General features: G+C 47.4%; 1 protein-coding gene across 8 annotated transcripts; it reads right to left on the bottom strand.

Annotated features, from left to right (window-relative positions):
• Window positions 1-3: 3 nt before the first annotated feature.
• LOC9271361 (probable protein phosphatase 2C 19) lies at window positions 4-10015 on the bottom strand. Of its 8 annotated transcripts, none has more exons than XM_066307296.1 (20): window positions 9821-10015; window positions 9088-9178; window positions 8937-9004; window positions 8627-8691; window positions 8508-8543; window positions 8357-8436; window positions 7824-7913; window positions 7472-7593; window positions 6942-7036; window positions 6156-6333; window positions 3464-3591; window positions 3276-3342; window positions 2662-2767; window positions 2461-2569; window positions 1850-1969; window positions 1570-1747; window positions 1387-1463; window positions 1242-1294; window positions 1036-1087; window positions 4-664 (listed from the first exon to the last, which is right to left on the bottom strand). In XM_066307296.1, the coding sequence occupies exons 10-20, from the start codon at window positions 6298-6300 to the stop codon at window positions 167-169; spliced, it is 1533 nt and encodes a 510-aa protein (XP_066163393.1). In that variant the 5' UTR covers window positions 6301-6333; window positions 6942-7036; window positions 7472-7593; window positions 7824-7913; window positions 8357-8436; window positions 8508-8543; window positions 8627-8691; window positions 8937-9004; window positions 9088-9178; window positions 9821-10015; the 3' UTR covers window positions 4-166. The 8 variants fall into 8 exon arrangements, with proteins under 8 accessions (XP_066163393.1, XP_025878453.1, XP_066163395.1 ...); XM_026022668.2 differs by having other exon boundaries at window positions 8937-8987; XM_066307298.1 differs by having other exon boundaries at window positions 8937-8987; window positions 9748-9968.
• Window positions 10016-16158: the final 6143 nt, after the last annotated feature.

Below are 16158 nucleotides of genomic sequence, written 5' to 3'. Positions count from 1 at the left end.
AAATGAAGATCAACAAAAGCATCACTAGATCAATCACCTTCAGAACTAAAAAGGCTAGAGATGATTCGTAAACAATTAATTCAAGGTGTCTCAGTCTAGCAAAGTAGCACAACCAAACTACTACTATCAACGGGTCGGTGCTATTACTCGTCTACCACTAACAGGATCAGAATTCAGAATATATAAGTTCCCAATCGGAAAGACCGGAACTGGCAGTGGCGTCGACCTTGACCTCGTCGCCGGTGTTGCTGTCGTCAGACCCGGCATTGGCAGTGGGATCAACCTCCTCGCTGGTGTTAATGAAGAAGTAGTTGTCCACAATGGTGATGGTTGCAGTCGACAACGACACCACGGTGGCTTCGTCGGCAGCCACGGCGGTGGTACTGCTGCTGCCGACGGCAGTGGCAGTGGCGTCGACCTTGACCTCATCGCTGGTGTTGCTGTCATCAGACCCGGCATTGGCAGTGGGATCAACCTCGTTGGCGGGGTCGTTGTTGTCGACATCATCGCCGGTGTGGCTGTCAGTGTCAGTGTCGGTGTCGACCGGCGGAACAGCAGGGTAGGCGCCGGGCTTGAACAGAACCAGGATGACGGTCGTGTTGTCGCCCGATGGCAAGCCAAACTGAACAAGCTCCTCACAGATGACACGCGCTTCTGCACCCTCCTGCATAGCGATATTAATTGGTCACAGCAAGTCAGCAATATTTGGCCACAGCAAAAGGAACAACAGTTTTAACAACGAAACAATCGAGCATGCAAGATATTTTTTTGACGTAAACATGCAAGATATTAGTCACAGCAATATTGATCAAGGCAAAAGGAACAGCAGTTTTAACAACAAAAGAATCGAACAATCACAAAGCAGATGACAGTGTACTTATTAGCACTTGTTTTTTTCTTTTTTAAAAAATCGGATGCTTTATATTGCCTGAGTGAAGTCATTTCCTAGAATTTGACACAAAATATTTTTGCTATTACAGTAGGAGATCTCTTGTCCTGCCAAGAAGACAAACTGAGCAAAAGAAAAGGACTCACCAAAAGACGGTCATGTGTGTGATCAACCACATTTTGATTTGTCATGTTGCACCTGCATGGAAAAAACATAGTACAGTAGGTATGCAACTATAAATGAAACTATATATGCATCAGCAGGAGAAAGAAAACAGCATCACAAAGAGTACTAGTGACATCAAAATGATCAAATAATAATTATTGTCAGTTATTTTTTGTTCAAAATTTACCAGAGGCCTTCAGTTGCTATCACAAGAAACTCCATGTCATCAGTTATGTCCATCTGACGCAGAAAGGGGGATTTTCCATCAGACCCCACAAAGCAGCACAAACTTCATATTCAACCAAATACTAAACAAACATAGTGGCACTTACAGTCAGGATGTCCGGATTACATGTCAGCATTTGATCTTCAGGAGGTAAACGTTCGTTCTTCTTGCAAGCAAAGTCCCCTGAAATGTAAGTGGGTAAAACACATCAGCAAATCACAACATAATATGTTTTTTTTCGGTGCTATTATCTGCAATAAACGAAAAACAGATCCAGGCAAGACTATACCAATTGATCTTGAGATTGATACTCTTCCCTTAAAATCAGTAAAGCCCCATTGTTTCTTGGTTACCCACCTCCCCATTATTTTACGATAACTATGCCCAACAGCTACTCCTCCTGCATTCTGAACTCTCTCTCTTTCAGACTCACTGTCTGGTTTATGATCGACGGATAATGCACTGGCCTTTTGACACAACAGAAACAAGCACAAATGTTAGGCACCAAAATAAGAGAACATGCAAATTAGGTACCAACAAGAAATTCGAAAAGGAAATAGTCACTATACCTGACCATTTCTTGAGAGTACACAACGAGAATCACCAGCATGTCCAACAATCAATTGGTTACCTCTGATGACAACCACACATGCTGTGCTCCCTTCATATGCTGGCTCAGTATAAGTTGCCTGGAAAAAGAAGAAATGAATTGGAGGACATAATAGGGAATCCCAACATAGTTAGAAATACAAGTCAAGCAAGAAATAGCTCACCAAAGCCACCAGACAAAGAAAAACATTTCTGAAAGCCAAACCAGTGTATGAAAGAGATTACCATAGAAGAGATGCCGCAAACAATACCTCAATTTAGGGTAGTACCACAGTATGATAAGAACCAAGGTGCAATGTGAACTTAAGAACCTGTTGGCCTCCAACGCAGTAAACCAGACAATTGATATGTAACTAACTGAACCTTTTTTAATAGGAGCAATTAGTCAAGGTTAGGGTTAAACATATCTCTTCCAACTCCAAAGTACATCTCAAGAAAGAACAATAGTCTCGATATCACACACATTCTTCCATTTCCTTTTTCATAGATACAATATGCACTGTCCAACAAATACAGTTTTGAGTACCTTCAATATATGGATATTAAAAGACGTTCAGGGTTTAAAAGATACCTTGCAAATGCTTGTACAAGCTGCAGCCTTGAGAAAATACATCCATCCATTATTACGAGGAATAACTAACTCCCTCCAAGCATCGGACAGTTGCAGGTCCTCATCCATGCTGCAGAAATTACACAGGAACAATGAAATTCCAAATTTGCAAGTGCAGCATCATTCAGTGCAACAAAATGATATAGACTAGGCGAAAATAACCTGTAAAACGCACTCCTCATCGCATTACTTAGATTGCTGTCGTAGTCTTCATGATTGCAAAGCTCAATATGAAATCGTTTTGCACAATATGATGCTACTTCAGCTCCTGAGATAGAAAATAAACAACTCAGAATGGTGGCTCAAGATTACTCCTATGTGCATATAGAAGCTTATAAAGCAAAACAATGTGATGAACACAGCAGATCAGCACTTCATAGGTATCATAAGAAAAATAGCACCACACATAAATTAACCAACATGTTCATCAGTGGCTATCCTTTTAATTATCATGACTGTTAATATTAACTCACACCCATGCAGTGTTTTATCCCTCGTAAATTAATATTCTGTTTACGCAGTTCATGTTATCCTAGAAAGCACACCGCACATAGGTGATTAGTACTAATTAGCAAACTTGGCTCATTATCCAGAACTGTAGCTTAATATTTATTTGAAAATTGACAGGTAAAAGTTTCAGCATAAACAGTAAAGTTCTCGAAACATGCACATAGATAAACACATGACACACAAAGACAAACAAAGCATGATGTAAACAGTTATGCCGACAATATGGAGGATTTGAAACCAAAAAAAAAGGAGAATGAAGATCAAACCTCCATGGCCATCATAAACACCAAAGAATGACGTCATGGTATCATCAAGATTTAGAATAGCTGCATGCTAGAGAATATAGAGGGCATATGTCAGTCACAGTATTTTACACAATTACTTACAGATCAGTAAGAAATTTTTGCAGAACTATCCTTTTTTTTGTCATACAAAAGGCTGCAAGTTTACTCACAGCATCTTCCATTTTCTCACCCCATCCTTGCATAGACGACACAACATACTTAATTCTGTCATTCTCTTTTTCATCAGTGAACTTTGATTCTACAGGAAGGCTGTTACCCATAGCAGACCTTTGTTTTGCTGAAAATTTATAACATGAATACAAATATACAATAACTTTATTGACAAATATGGAGAAAGAGTAAAGTGAATACAATTACAAAACACTACAGATCAATTAAATACATAAGAGCTTTCGTAAAAACACGAAAAGGAGTCAACTAGACATAACATGATATGACACTATTTATCAGGGCCCCTAAATGCATTTTTGAGACATATAACATGAGATCATCAATCTTCAGTTGCAATGCTGCAGTAATTATACACATTAATCTTATATCTTATACAAGAATCAAGCAAGGAAGAATTAAAATAAAATATTACTGTGAACAAAATGCATACAAGGTTTTGTAAGAACGCCATATAAGCTTTTCTGACACAAATCATAACACCAAATTCCAAAGTGAAATGAAGAGGAAACAAACAGAAAAGGCGTATTGTACAAGGACAATAAATTTCCTCCCGATATGGCCACCTCTTTGGTGTATTAAAACTTCAATAATTCGAAACAGAGTATGAAGTGAACAGAAGAAGAAAAACAGAGACAGCAGCGTGCACTTATAGTAGAATTCAGCAAGGAGAATACAACATGACAGCGTCACCGAGAAGTAAAATATAGGTAACAAACATGAAGAAATTGTACAATCTCGCAGAACCAAAACCGTTGGGCTTAGAAGGATCCCAAATCTAAGATTCAAGAGATGAAAGCTTCTTTGATATGCAAAGAGTCAGAAGATTTCTCATCGAAAAGGGAAAAAAACAACAAGCAGTTTAACCAAGCTACACATGCAGAAATCATTGTATGAACAGAACATGGAGTTCTTTCCAAACAGAAACTAAACCAAGAGAACACGTCAGAGAGACACATAGAGAAAAAGCATCCTGCATCAGGAACAGCCAAAAGAACAAGAAGGCCGATGGCGGCATCTGGTTAATAAATTCTCAGAAACTGAACTCCCGCAACACACCAAAATTAACAGAACAAACTGAAAAATACAAGCAGAGAAGACAAACGAATTCTTCGCGCACGCACTGGTGTAGTCTTTGAGACACACACAGCAAGATCAAGACCAACGTGTTCCAAGGAGAGAAGCGAACGGAGATCACCATGAAGCTTCGGCGCTCATCAACCTTCTCCTCCAACTCGAAGAAAACCACACCCAACCTCAAACTTCAAAACCATCAAAGCAACAAAAGCACGGGTACGGGAAACCAAGAACAAGAGGGAAAAAAAAAAGATCAAACCGCTGTGAACCTTGCCCCAAGTTTCGGGTGCCGAAACGCCTCAAGATTCAAAGAGAGGTCGAGACGCGGTTGCTGCTCGATCAAATGCCACACAGCGAAGACATGATCGAACCAGAGAACCGCGATACCAAACACGGCCAAGAAAAATCGTAGAAAATTCGGATTCCGAAACGCCTTAAGATTCGAGACGAGAAGAGAACAAGGCGCGGTGCTACTTGATCAGTCGTAAGGAAGACGGGCGTATAACGTATTGCATCAGGAACAGCAAAAATAATTTGGTTGATACAAATTCAGAAAGTGACACCTCCGCAACACACCAAAACAGAAGCGAAAAAAAAAAGCAGAGAAGAGAAACGAATTCATGGCGTCTAACTTCTCGCGCACGCACTGGTCGCGCCAGGAACCATCAAGATCAACCTCCATGAAGTTCCGATGGGAGAGAGGCGAACGGAGACCACCATGAAGTTCCGGTGCTCGTCAACCTCCTCATCCGACTCCAAAAAAAACCACGCCTCAAATGCATCAAGCAACAACATCACGGGTACAGGAAGCCAAGAACACGAAAAAAAATAGAGAGGATCAGAGGGCGGTAAAGAGGTTCAAGTTTCGGATGACGAGACGCCTCCAGATTCAAGCAAGATTTCGGATGTCGCTCGATCAATGCCACTCAGCGAAGATAAGAACGAGAGAACCGCGACACGAAACACCAAGCAAACAAACACCACCACCAATGGAAAAACGAATTGATGTGGTTTAATTTCTCGAGCTTGCACTGGTAGAAATAGAGAAACGGAAGGCAAGATCAAGACCAACGTGTTCTGAGGAGAGGCGAACGAGATCACCATGAAGCTTCGGTGCTCGTCAACCTCCTCATCCAACTCTAAGAAAACCACGCCTCAAATGCATCAGGCAACAACATGTCAACATCACGGGTACAAGAAGCCAAGAACACGAAACGAAAAACAAAAGGATCGACGAAACGCCTCCAGATTCAAGCAAGAGTTCGACGCGCGGTGCCGCTCGATCAATGCCACTCAGCGAAGACAAGAACGAGAGGACCGCGACACGAAACACCAAGCAAACAAACATCACCACCACCAATGGAGCAAGATCGAAGAAGAGTAGGGAGAAGAATCTCACGGCGCTTTCGGAGAAGTAGGGTTTAGGGATGGAGGCGGCGGACGAAACCACAGAAGAGGAGGGGAGGATGAAGTGAGAGAGAGATCTCACCTCCCACCTTTCGCCGCTGCGCTCTTGACACCCCCGAGAGAGAGAGAGAGAGGAGAGATGCGGAAAAGTGGTTGTGCTGCGAAGCGCAAATAGTTGTGCTTAAATACCTGGATCGTCGACGGCTGATCCAACGTCGAGGAGTGCCCCCATCCTGTGGCTGGTGGTCCCCACAGATCGCTCCCCCTGCACGGACGTATCTCCTCCGTCGGTTCGTCCCTCGCGGCTGATCCAACGCTCGAGGAGTGCCCCCATCCTGTGGCTGGTGGTCCCCACGGATCCCTCCCCCTGCATGATCCATCCACATGTAAATTTTCAACTACCCTTAAAAAAAAAACCAATCCCACCTACAATATGTCTAGATTCGTAGCTAGGAGTTTATTTTTTTTCTTTCTTTTGACAGAGTAGAAGCTTCGTATAATTTTCACACACAAGCTGGATCAGGATGACTTCCATACAATTTCAACACGATCATGTTCTTTTGTATGACTGACGAAAATTCTAGTATTTCAAATCTCAGATTAAAAAAAAAATCCTGTAATCAGGGGCGGATCCAACGTGGGTGCAGGGGGGACTCAAGTCCCCCCTACACCCACAAAACCCATGGATACCCTCCGGAGTACCCCGTTCGATTTTTTCACCATAAATGATAAACTAAAAAGTCCCTAAATGGCTCAAGGTTGAAGAAACTGTGTAATTGAACTCCCCCAATCTTTTGTTCCTGGATCCGCCCCTGCCTGTAATACGATATGATCAAGCCTAAGCAGAACTAGCTGAGCAGGAATTTACATGGCAAGATAAGTATATGTTTATTTACAACTTAATCTAGTACATCGATTCACATCATGTTCGCAAAATGGTATGATGATATTATCAAGCTTAGAAGGTAGAGAGACCTGCTTCCGCTGGCTTTGCTGTGATCCGCCGATTCCAGTGCTCGTGATGTCTGAAGGGCCATCTCAGAATGGAGCCGCAGGCAGCACATACCCATCTACAAGACAAACATGCCAATGGAAGAGTCAGATGACACTGTAAAATGTTATTGAGTTTCCAGCTTGATTGGTTTCTCTTTATACGATAAAAAGAAGTCCTGTTTTTCTTTACAAATTGCTGAAAAGATCTGGATCACTGAATGAGTATAATATTAGACTAAAGGAATGAGAGGAAGGAGTAGGTTACTGAAAACTAAAGCATATGATGAGTGACATTAGCTCTTTATTTTTCAGATTGTGAATCATATCACAGTGAAATTATCCATTCTTTCAAACTAAAATCAAAGGCAATGCAGACGGAATTCGATATAACATTTGTCCTTCATCTTTCGCCGCTACTGCTCTTGAGATGAGAATGTGTGAGAGAGGGAGAAGCAGAAAAGTGGTTGTGCAGCCAGCCAAGCGCAAGGAAAAGCAGCATTGCGCTTAAATACCTGCACCAGACGCATCTCGGCCGTTGGATCGTCCCTCGCGGCTAATCCAACGCTCCGGGAGTGCCCTGTCCTGTGGCTGGTGGTCACCATGGAGCATGCACCTTCCTCCTCCTCCTCTCGCCCTGCAAGACCCGTTCACATGTAGTAATTTTCTTTTGCTCAACTAATCAGTTCAAAGTTTTCAAACATAGTAGTAATCTGGAACAGACGTTTCACATAAATCAATTCATGTTGGGAATTCATGTTCTATGTATAAATGACGAAAAATGTAGCACTCTGAATCCCAAATACATTGATCGATTTATATTTCTAATCCAGTACATTGATGGTATCAAGCTTAAAAGGCAGAGACCTGCAGCTGCTGGCCATGCTGTGATCCACCGATTCAGTGCTTGTGATGTCTGAAGATCTCAGAACGAAGTTGCAAACAGGTCATAATGGCCTGCAAGGAGACAGACATGCCAATGGAGGAGTTAGATGACATTGTGAGAAGTTACTGAGTTCCAGCGTACTGAAATGGTTTCTCATTATACGTTTTTTTTTTTGAAAAAAAAGAGTCCGAATTTTCTCTACACATTACTGAAAAGAGCTGGATCACTGGTTGAAGTAGAAGACTTAAAGGAATGATAGAAAGAAGTATGTCACAGGAAACTAAAGCATAAGGTGGGAGTTATTAGCTTTTTATTTTTCAGATGGTGAATCATCTCAGGGTGAAAGCACTCTTCCTTCAGGATAAAATTAAAGGCGACGCAAATGAATTTGATATAAAGTTTACCCTGAAAACCTGTACTTTGTTGGTTGAAAAATAACCCTGTTAGTATTATGTGCTGAGCCTATTGTACTATAATTCCCCCCCCCCCCCCCAATAGTGACCAAAATACATACTGATATGTGCATTCTGTATCAGGATCAGCTTCTGCAACATGAAGAACCCATATGTGTATGTAGAATGTCCTGATTTCCTTCTATAAGAGCTGATGAGACATACAACAGGTGCAGCGCTATCAATATGCAAGAAGCTGCAAACAACACAGACCTTCTGACATATGCTTCAGGATGTTGTCAAACAGCTCTGTAGAACAAAATTTGATGTCAAAATGGTAACTTACCAATAAAATTCCTTAACAGGGAAATGTTTGTTTAGGCTTGGCATACCTAGATCTGATCATATCAAGAAGACCTGGGGCAACAGCTGATGCTTCCGGATGCATTGCCATGCACTTCATACAGACACCGAGCATGTATATCAATTTACCTCGGACAACAAAGTCCCGATTGAGGAAGTCAATACCATGTGATCTTTTATCATATTCTTGCATGACTAGGAACATAAAAGCAGCAGCATAAGCATACAAAGGAAATTTGTTTTTGGACCACTCCGACTGCAAATCTTTAGTTTTTCCAAGACGCGATTTACAAGATTTCCCTGATTTAACTTGACATGATAGATGAAACTCTTTCATACCAGTGTGACCAATTCAGAAGTGTCCTGATTATGAGACTTCCCTCCAAGGACCTGCAACAGGAGGTCCCCTGTCACTGAAGTAGCTAAATTTCGAGCATGTACTTTGTCAACCAGGTCACAGGGTAAAGTATAGAGATATACAGATTTATACCTTCTCCCCAACCCTTATGAAGTACAAGGATTTGGCTATATGGGCCTCACGCACTTCAACCTCACCCAAATTCTCTTCAGCGTCAGCAATTCTTGATACATGAAAAATAATTACTTTCAGAGGAAGCAATGATTCTTATCAAACTTGCTAGTAACTGAAACATTAGATACAGAACAAATGCGGAGAGCAGCACGGAAGATATATGCGACCAGCTAAAAGGGCATGTGTTGATGTCTGGAACCAAAGGATACTATTTACGCTCTAATGAAGTTCTATATCTCGACTTTCCTTCACATTAGTTCACATTGGGTTTTATCCTTGGTGACGAGGGTGCAGAAATTTTTATATTGGTTGGGAAGTTGTGAATTGTGATCCTTAGGAATCTATATTGGCATATTGCTTTTCTACAAGCCCAATTACACCTGTTCGTTTAGGCAAACGAATCGTAGCAAAGACTTGAGTTGTCACAAAATTTATCCCCACATAGACTTGAGTTGCCTACAGCCATAAGAACAGCAACGGGCAAACCTAATTTTCTGAGCAATAAGAGTAACACGACCCGTCGATCCGCGGCGCGCGTCTCGGCCAGCAGCGCGTCGTCCGGCAGCCAACCCCGCATAAAAAAAGAAAAGAAAAGAAAAACCAAAACACGTCAGCTACCGGCGTGCAGGCGGGGAGCCGGCCGATGGATGGAGAGAGAGAGAGGGAGAGAGACGGCGGTGCGGTGCCGTACGGCGTGGAGGACGTCGGAGCGGAGGGCGACCATGGAAGGCGAAGCACCATCAACCCGGTGGCGCTCCTGCTTCTCCTCCTCGCCGCCGGCGTCCATGTCGTTCTCGTCGGAGTGGGTGTTCCGGTTGGGGAGGGATTGAGGGTCTCTCACTTTTTTTTCAGAACTTTTTTTTAGAACAACGAGTCTCTGACTCTCACTCTCCGGTTTCAGGCAGGAAATGCTTTTCAGTTGGAAAAGTCCACTTCCGTCTCTTATGGAGGAGGTCGAGTTTCAATTGCGGCCCTCAATTCTAAAACCGGGTATAAGCAGGATTTTTTCTTTCTAAAAAGCTAGAAAATTTCGGTAGGCACCACTCCAAACGAAAATTTTTGAAATTTTAACACATTCTTTTACTGAATTTGAATAAATTATTGCCAAATTAACAAATATTTGGAAAAACAAAAGGTCATAATTAATTTTAATATTTTCTAACTTATTTTATCAAAGAAAATTTACCAAATCATTCTCTTAATGCAACGAGAAGGTTTGGTTTCATAAAGTTACAGAGAAAAAGAGCTCCCAATCACTTAGTAGTGGCCAAAACTTAATGAAATTAATAGACGTCATATAGCCGAGCTAACATTACTGCATATTCTAAATGAATGAGTTAACTAAAAACACACTCATCGAGTTGGCATAAAAAGGTAAGTTGGATCCTCCATGTAGTGCACTCCTACTTCTTCGTACCCAGGAGACGTTTGAGCGCCTCCAAGGGAAAGCCACAACCACGGTATGAGTTTTTCGTTTTGGGGCTGCTTGCCCCTTCGCCTCGACAAGGAGGTATTCCAGCCATGGACCTCTTACTCTTCTTCTGATTTATTAACTTATCTTTCTGCTTTGTCACTCTCGTATTCTGAATAAAAATCGGCAAATAGGTACAACCACCCTCGAAAAATTGAACATCCCTCTTTACCTTATTTACCTTAGTGTCTTTTACCTCATTAGCATTTTTCAGAATTATTGTCCCTACCTGATAGATGCTTTCAACACTTCGAGTTGGTCTGCCGTAACATCCTGCAGGAAATGTTGGCATCAATACTTGAGGCGACTGGTGTCACGCCCCGAACTAGTCCCGACCGGAACTAGCCCGTGACGCTCCAAATTAACCTGTTATTCGATACCAGTCCCAGGAAACAGTGCTGGTATCACAGGGAGACAGAATATCACAGCAACAGAGGTCTCTTTATTATAGAGTAGAGGTACAGTCATGTTGGGCTGCGGACAGATCCCGAGCTCACAACTGCATTACAAAAGGGAAACGGAAGCCAGGACTTGGACCAAACAACACAGGCGCGACTTGGGAACTAGGCCGAAACCCTAAAACTCATCGTAGCCGGCTTGCTCCTGGAAGAACTACTCATCAGCAGCTTCCGCTTCATCTTCTTCAGCAACTGGGGGGGGAGGATTATTTATATAGAGCAAGGGTGAGTACGGGAGTACTCAACAAGCCATGGGAAATAAGTGTTTAATGCAGGCTTCGAGGAAAGGCTGTTGTTTTTGCAATTGATTTTATTTGAACTCTTTTCTAAAAACAACTAAGTGAGTGCTTCTCAAACGACACGGATGAGACAGTGCGTCTCGTCCGCTCGGAGTATGTGCAATGTATCAGTCTTTAGAATTGAATCAAGGTTGGCACCCGGCCAACAGTTTTTCAAACGGCCACCCGGGCCAACAACTTTCAAACGGCCACCCGGGCCTAGCTGATCCCATCAGCTGCAGATTTTTCAAACATCGAACCCCTTTCCACAACCGTAATTTCACAAGCAGTAGTCAAACAAAACTACGCTAGGAATCACCTCACATCCGCCCATGACCGTGGGCACGGCTGTTCGAACAGTTTGTTAACCTCTGCAGAGGGGGTACACTTTACCCACACGACATTACTAACCCGGATCACCCAGCCCGTGGGAATCAGCCACATCGGGAGACCTCCAAGCTTTCATAACAAGGCATTTCCAAAGCCGACACAGGTTTACCATATGCCGACGAGAGGGGTCCCAGACCAACAACAGGTTAGGTCCCAGACCATACTGTGCCAGGAAGCCCAGAGTCCTCCCCGACACCACCTCGGCGAATCCACATGTCTCTCGGCATCAAGGCTCCCCTGATAAGCTAGTTACTCAGCTAGGGGTGTCCCATTCCACCCATATGGTCGTACTTGTCTTATGTTTGGATGAAATTCCAAGGAAACGGTCCTTAAGTGCAAGAGCGGGAAACCGTACTCCCGGTACGTTCCCCGGTCCGCGGTTTTGGAAATTCATTTAGTTCGCAAGCACCGACCCAGGTGCCGGGTTTTCCAAGTCTTTTGTAAAACCCAAGTTTTACCCAAGTTGTTATTCAAATTTTAAGTTTGAAGGCGTCCGTCGATACTCGCACAGGGTGCACGAATATCGAGACACAACTAGATGGATACAAGGGGACATGATATAACAATTAACAAAGGAAGGATCAAATGCAACAAACTAGGTAGGTCCGCCAATCTGCCTTGCAGACGGGACAAACAGATTAAGTGCGGTCCTATCAATGCATAATATTTTTCAAGCAACATAATTAAATTTCAAATATAGGCTCAAGATGTTCAAAGGTGGCTTGCCTTGCTCGAGATCTGGAGCTTGATCCTCGAAATCCTCGCACTGCGGGTCTTCGGGCTCCGAAACTACACGCGAAACGGGACAACTCAACAAACGGCGAAAATAAAGCCCTATTAATGACCTCTAAGCGTGCCATTAGATAGATCTCGAGATTTGAGGAATTTTGGAAGTTGAACGGAGTCAAACGGATTTATGGTTGGGAAGATATTGAATTTCTAAGATTATTGGATTTTTGGTCTAAAGGAAAAGGATTTAATTAAATCCTTTTTGAAAAGAAAATAAAAGAAAAGAAAAGAGGGAGGGAATATAGACTTTTCTCGGGCGGCTAGGGCGCGGCCCGAGAGAATTGGGGCGGTCTGGCCGAGCTAAATGGGCCGGCCGGCCCAAGGCGCGCGCTCGCGCGGGAGGGAGGAGAGAGAGAGAGCCGGTGGACCGGGCTCACCGCGCGTGGTCCCGGGTGGGACCCACTTGTCGGTGACTCCGTTCACCGTGCGGAGCGAGCACGCGGCGCGCGCGCGCGGGCGGGGCTGGGACGCGGTGCACGCGCGCGGTTCGCGGAGGAACGGATGCGGCGGGCCCACGCGCAGCCTCACGGCTCGCGGTAGAACGTGCGCACGGGAGGGGCTGACCGGGGTCGGCCCGACCCGACCTCGGTCGAGCTGGCGCCGACGTGGCGCCTACGTGGCTGCCACGTGGGCTGGCGGGAGGAAGACGAAGGCGTCGGCCGCGAATGGACGGCGGGCGGTGGCGGTTTCTCGGGGACGCCTTGCGATGATGAGGGGCGACGGGGCGTACACCGGGATGACGAGGGAGAGTGAGAGGGAGCGAGCTAACGGCTCGGATTCGCCGGAGGGAGTCCGTCGGCGGCGGATTGCGGCGGCGGCACCCGGCGGAAAGAAAAGGGGGAAACGGCGACGAGGTCACGAGGGGCCAAATCCCGGCGGTGAGAGCATCTACGCGGCCACGGGAATCCGTTGCTAGCGTCGGATTGGGCGGAGCTACGCCGAGCGAGGCCGGCGACGAGCGGGTGCTACGGAGCTCGGGCGGCGACGGCGGCCAGCACACAGCGAGCGACGGCAACGGTCGGGGCGGCGCCGGCTAGCTACGGGGAGGCTACTCGAGCTACTACCGAAAACTAAGGGGGGGAGATGGAGCGAGGAGGAAGAACGGAGGGAGGCACTACCGAGATGAGGAGGGGCGCTGTGACGAGAGGCCGACGGCGCGAGAGTAATCTCTCCGGCCTCGGGCCGGGGAAGAGGAGGAAGACGAGCGCCCGGAGTCCCCTTCCGCGTCCTCGCTTGTGCCGGTTCCTCCGACGCGCGCAACGACGAACGGCGACAGCGAAACAGAGGGGCAGCAACAATGGAGTGGAGGCGATGGGAGGAGAAGAGAGGGAGGGCGCCCGGGGCCTTAAAGGGCGGCAATGTCGGTTTGGAAACCGACTTGGGCGGTCAAGGCGCGAGCTGGCGCTCGGCACTCGCGTCCAATCGGCGACAGGGCGGAGGGAGGATGACGCCGGCGGGAGGAAAAGGGGAAAAAGGAGGGAGAGAAAGGGGGGGCTCGCCCCTTTCTTCTTTGGGAAAAGGAGGAGGGGAGCGGGGGCGTCGCGGCAGAGGGAGGAGGGCTCTGCCTCCGTTCCTTGGCGGCTTGCGCGCGGAGTGGCGGGGCCGAGGCGATGACGACGGCGATGACGGCGGGGCGGTTTGGAGTGGAGCGGCGACACGGGCGACAGGCGTGGGCAGGCGCTGACGACGGCGGCGACCAGGCGGTCGGCCACTCGGCACGCGCGCGCGGCTTGCAACGGGAGGCGCGGCGGATGGAGCGGCGCGGCTCGGGCACGCGCGCTGGCTGCGGGGCCGAGCGGCGGCGCGGCTGCAGGCGGCAGGGCAGCGGGACCGGGTGACGCGGACGGCGTAGACGGCGCGGCACGGGCGGCAACCACGCGGGCGCGCGCGCGAACGAGCGCGGGGAGCGGCAGCGAGGGAGCGAAGAGGAGGGCTCGGCTCGGCGCGGGCGGCTCACGCGCACGCGCGCGGGCAGAGCGGAGGGGGAGGGGCGCTCGGCGCGGGCGGCTCACGCGCATGCGGGCAGAGCGGAGGGGGAGCGCTCGGCGCGGCTCACGCGCTCGCGCGTGCAGCGCGCGGGCGGAGCGGAGCGGAGGGAGAGGAGGGAGAGAGAGCGAGAGAGAAAGGGAGAGAGCGCCGGGAGGGAGGGGGAGATGGGCCGAGAGGGATTCGGCCCATCGACCCCGGGGGAGGCAAACTAGACTTTTGCGGAGGAATTTGATTTGGAAGGATTTGGATTCGGAATTGAACTCGATGATAGATCGGGGATTTGAGATCTGAGATGGCACGGACACTACACAACGAGCAAGGAAACAAATTTCGCAATTAGGGTTTTTAAGAGATAATTTTCCCGCTAGGCGCCACGACGGAACGGGCGCTACAACTGGTGATACGGAAGATGTGCGCCGGGATTGATTACAGCCGTAGTTCCTCGTTCCATGTCGTATACACACAATACTTTTCCATTGAACCCCGAGTAGTAGACACAATTCCCTCTCAAGCATGTTCCCTCTGCATCAAATGACGCTCCAAAACTGCCAATCTCAACGAAGAACGCTCTACCACCTAGCGAATCCACCTTCACCCACGCTGCTGATCTTTGCTCCTGCGTTGTCGTCGGATTAATGCTCAACCTGTAAACGCCTACACGCGCGACAATCCGGTCACATCCGATCGGGTGAGAGAAGACAACGGAGTGCAGCTCCCCGTTTGATTCCACGAAGCTAGTAGTACGTTTCTTGTACACCGCCGGTCTCCTATCGACGTCGTGTACGGCGATCTTGGTGAACGCCACCTCCGGCGAGAACTCGAGGACGCCGACAATGCCAGAGAGTTCTTCGGTGTAGAACTTGCCGTCGATCGCCGTAAGCTGGCGTAATCCCCAGATGATGGCGTCACGGTGGGCAGGGTTGCGGTACTGGTACGGATGTTGATGGAGCTTCACCCACTGGTTGTCGCCGGGGCGGCAATACCAGAGCTCCGGGTAGGCGAGGTCGATGACGAGCACGGTGCAGCTGGTCGGGTCCATGGGACCGCAGCATGACAGGAGGCACCTCCGGCGATGGCTGCCTTCGGCGGCGAGGACGGTGCCGTCGTGGTCGGGGGGCAGCCCGGCACGGCGGCCGGTGAAAGGGTCCCATAAGAATGTGCACGGCGAGCCGCGGCGCGCCATGAGCAACCAGCCCTGCGCCGTGGTCCACCAGCGGTGGCCTCTCATCATGTCGTCGACGCCGCCGTCGCCCACCCTCGTTGGCGTTGGCATTGGCAGCAGCGCTCTCTTCGGCACGCTGTACAGGAACGTGGCGTCGCCGTGGCCGAACAGCAGCAGAGGAGCAAGCTTGGGATCCAGAGCGGCAGATGCGTTGACTGCCTCCTCCATGATTTCGACGGACGACTGGCCGATCGATCTTTCGGTATACGAATTTGTGCAGTGTTTTAGAAATCCTACAAGTGTTGTCTCGTGATTTCTGTTCCAAATCATCCGAGATAAAGAAGCGATTTAATAGTAGTACAAGTCTACAAGAGATAAAGAAGCGAAGAAGTATGCACACCTAAGACCTACAATCAGTAACTCCTACCAATTATAATCTGCACCGGCCTGTAGATCAGGAAAAGGAAACATGAATTCCTACACGACATCAAA

Source organism: Oryza sativa, chromosome 2 (genome assembly GCF_034140825.1).
Source record: "Oryza sativa Japonica Group chromosome 2, ASM3414082v1".
Classification (NCBI taxonomy): domain Eukaryota; kingdom Viridiplantae; phylum Streptophyta; class Magnoliopsida; order Poales; family Poaceae; genus Oryza; species Oryza sativa.
The sequence above is the reverse complement of the archived record's forward strand: the minus strand, read 5'-3'. Positions and strand labels throughout refer to the sequence as shown.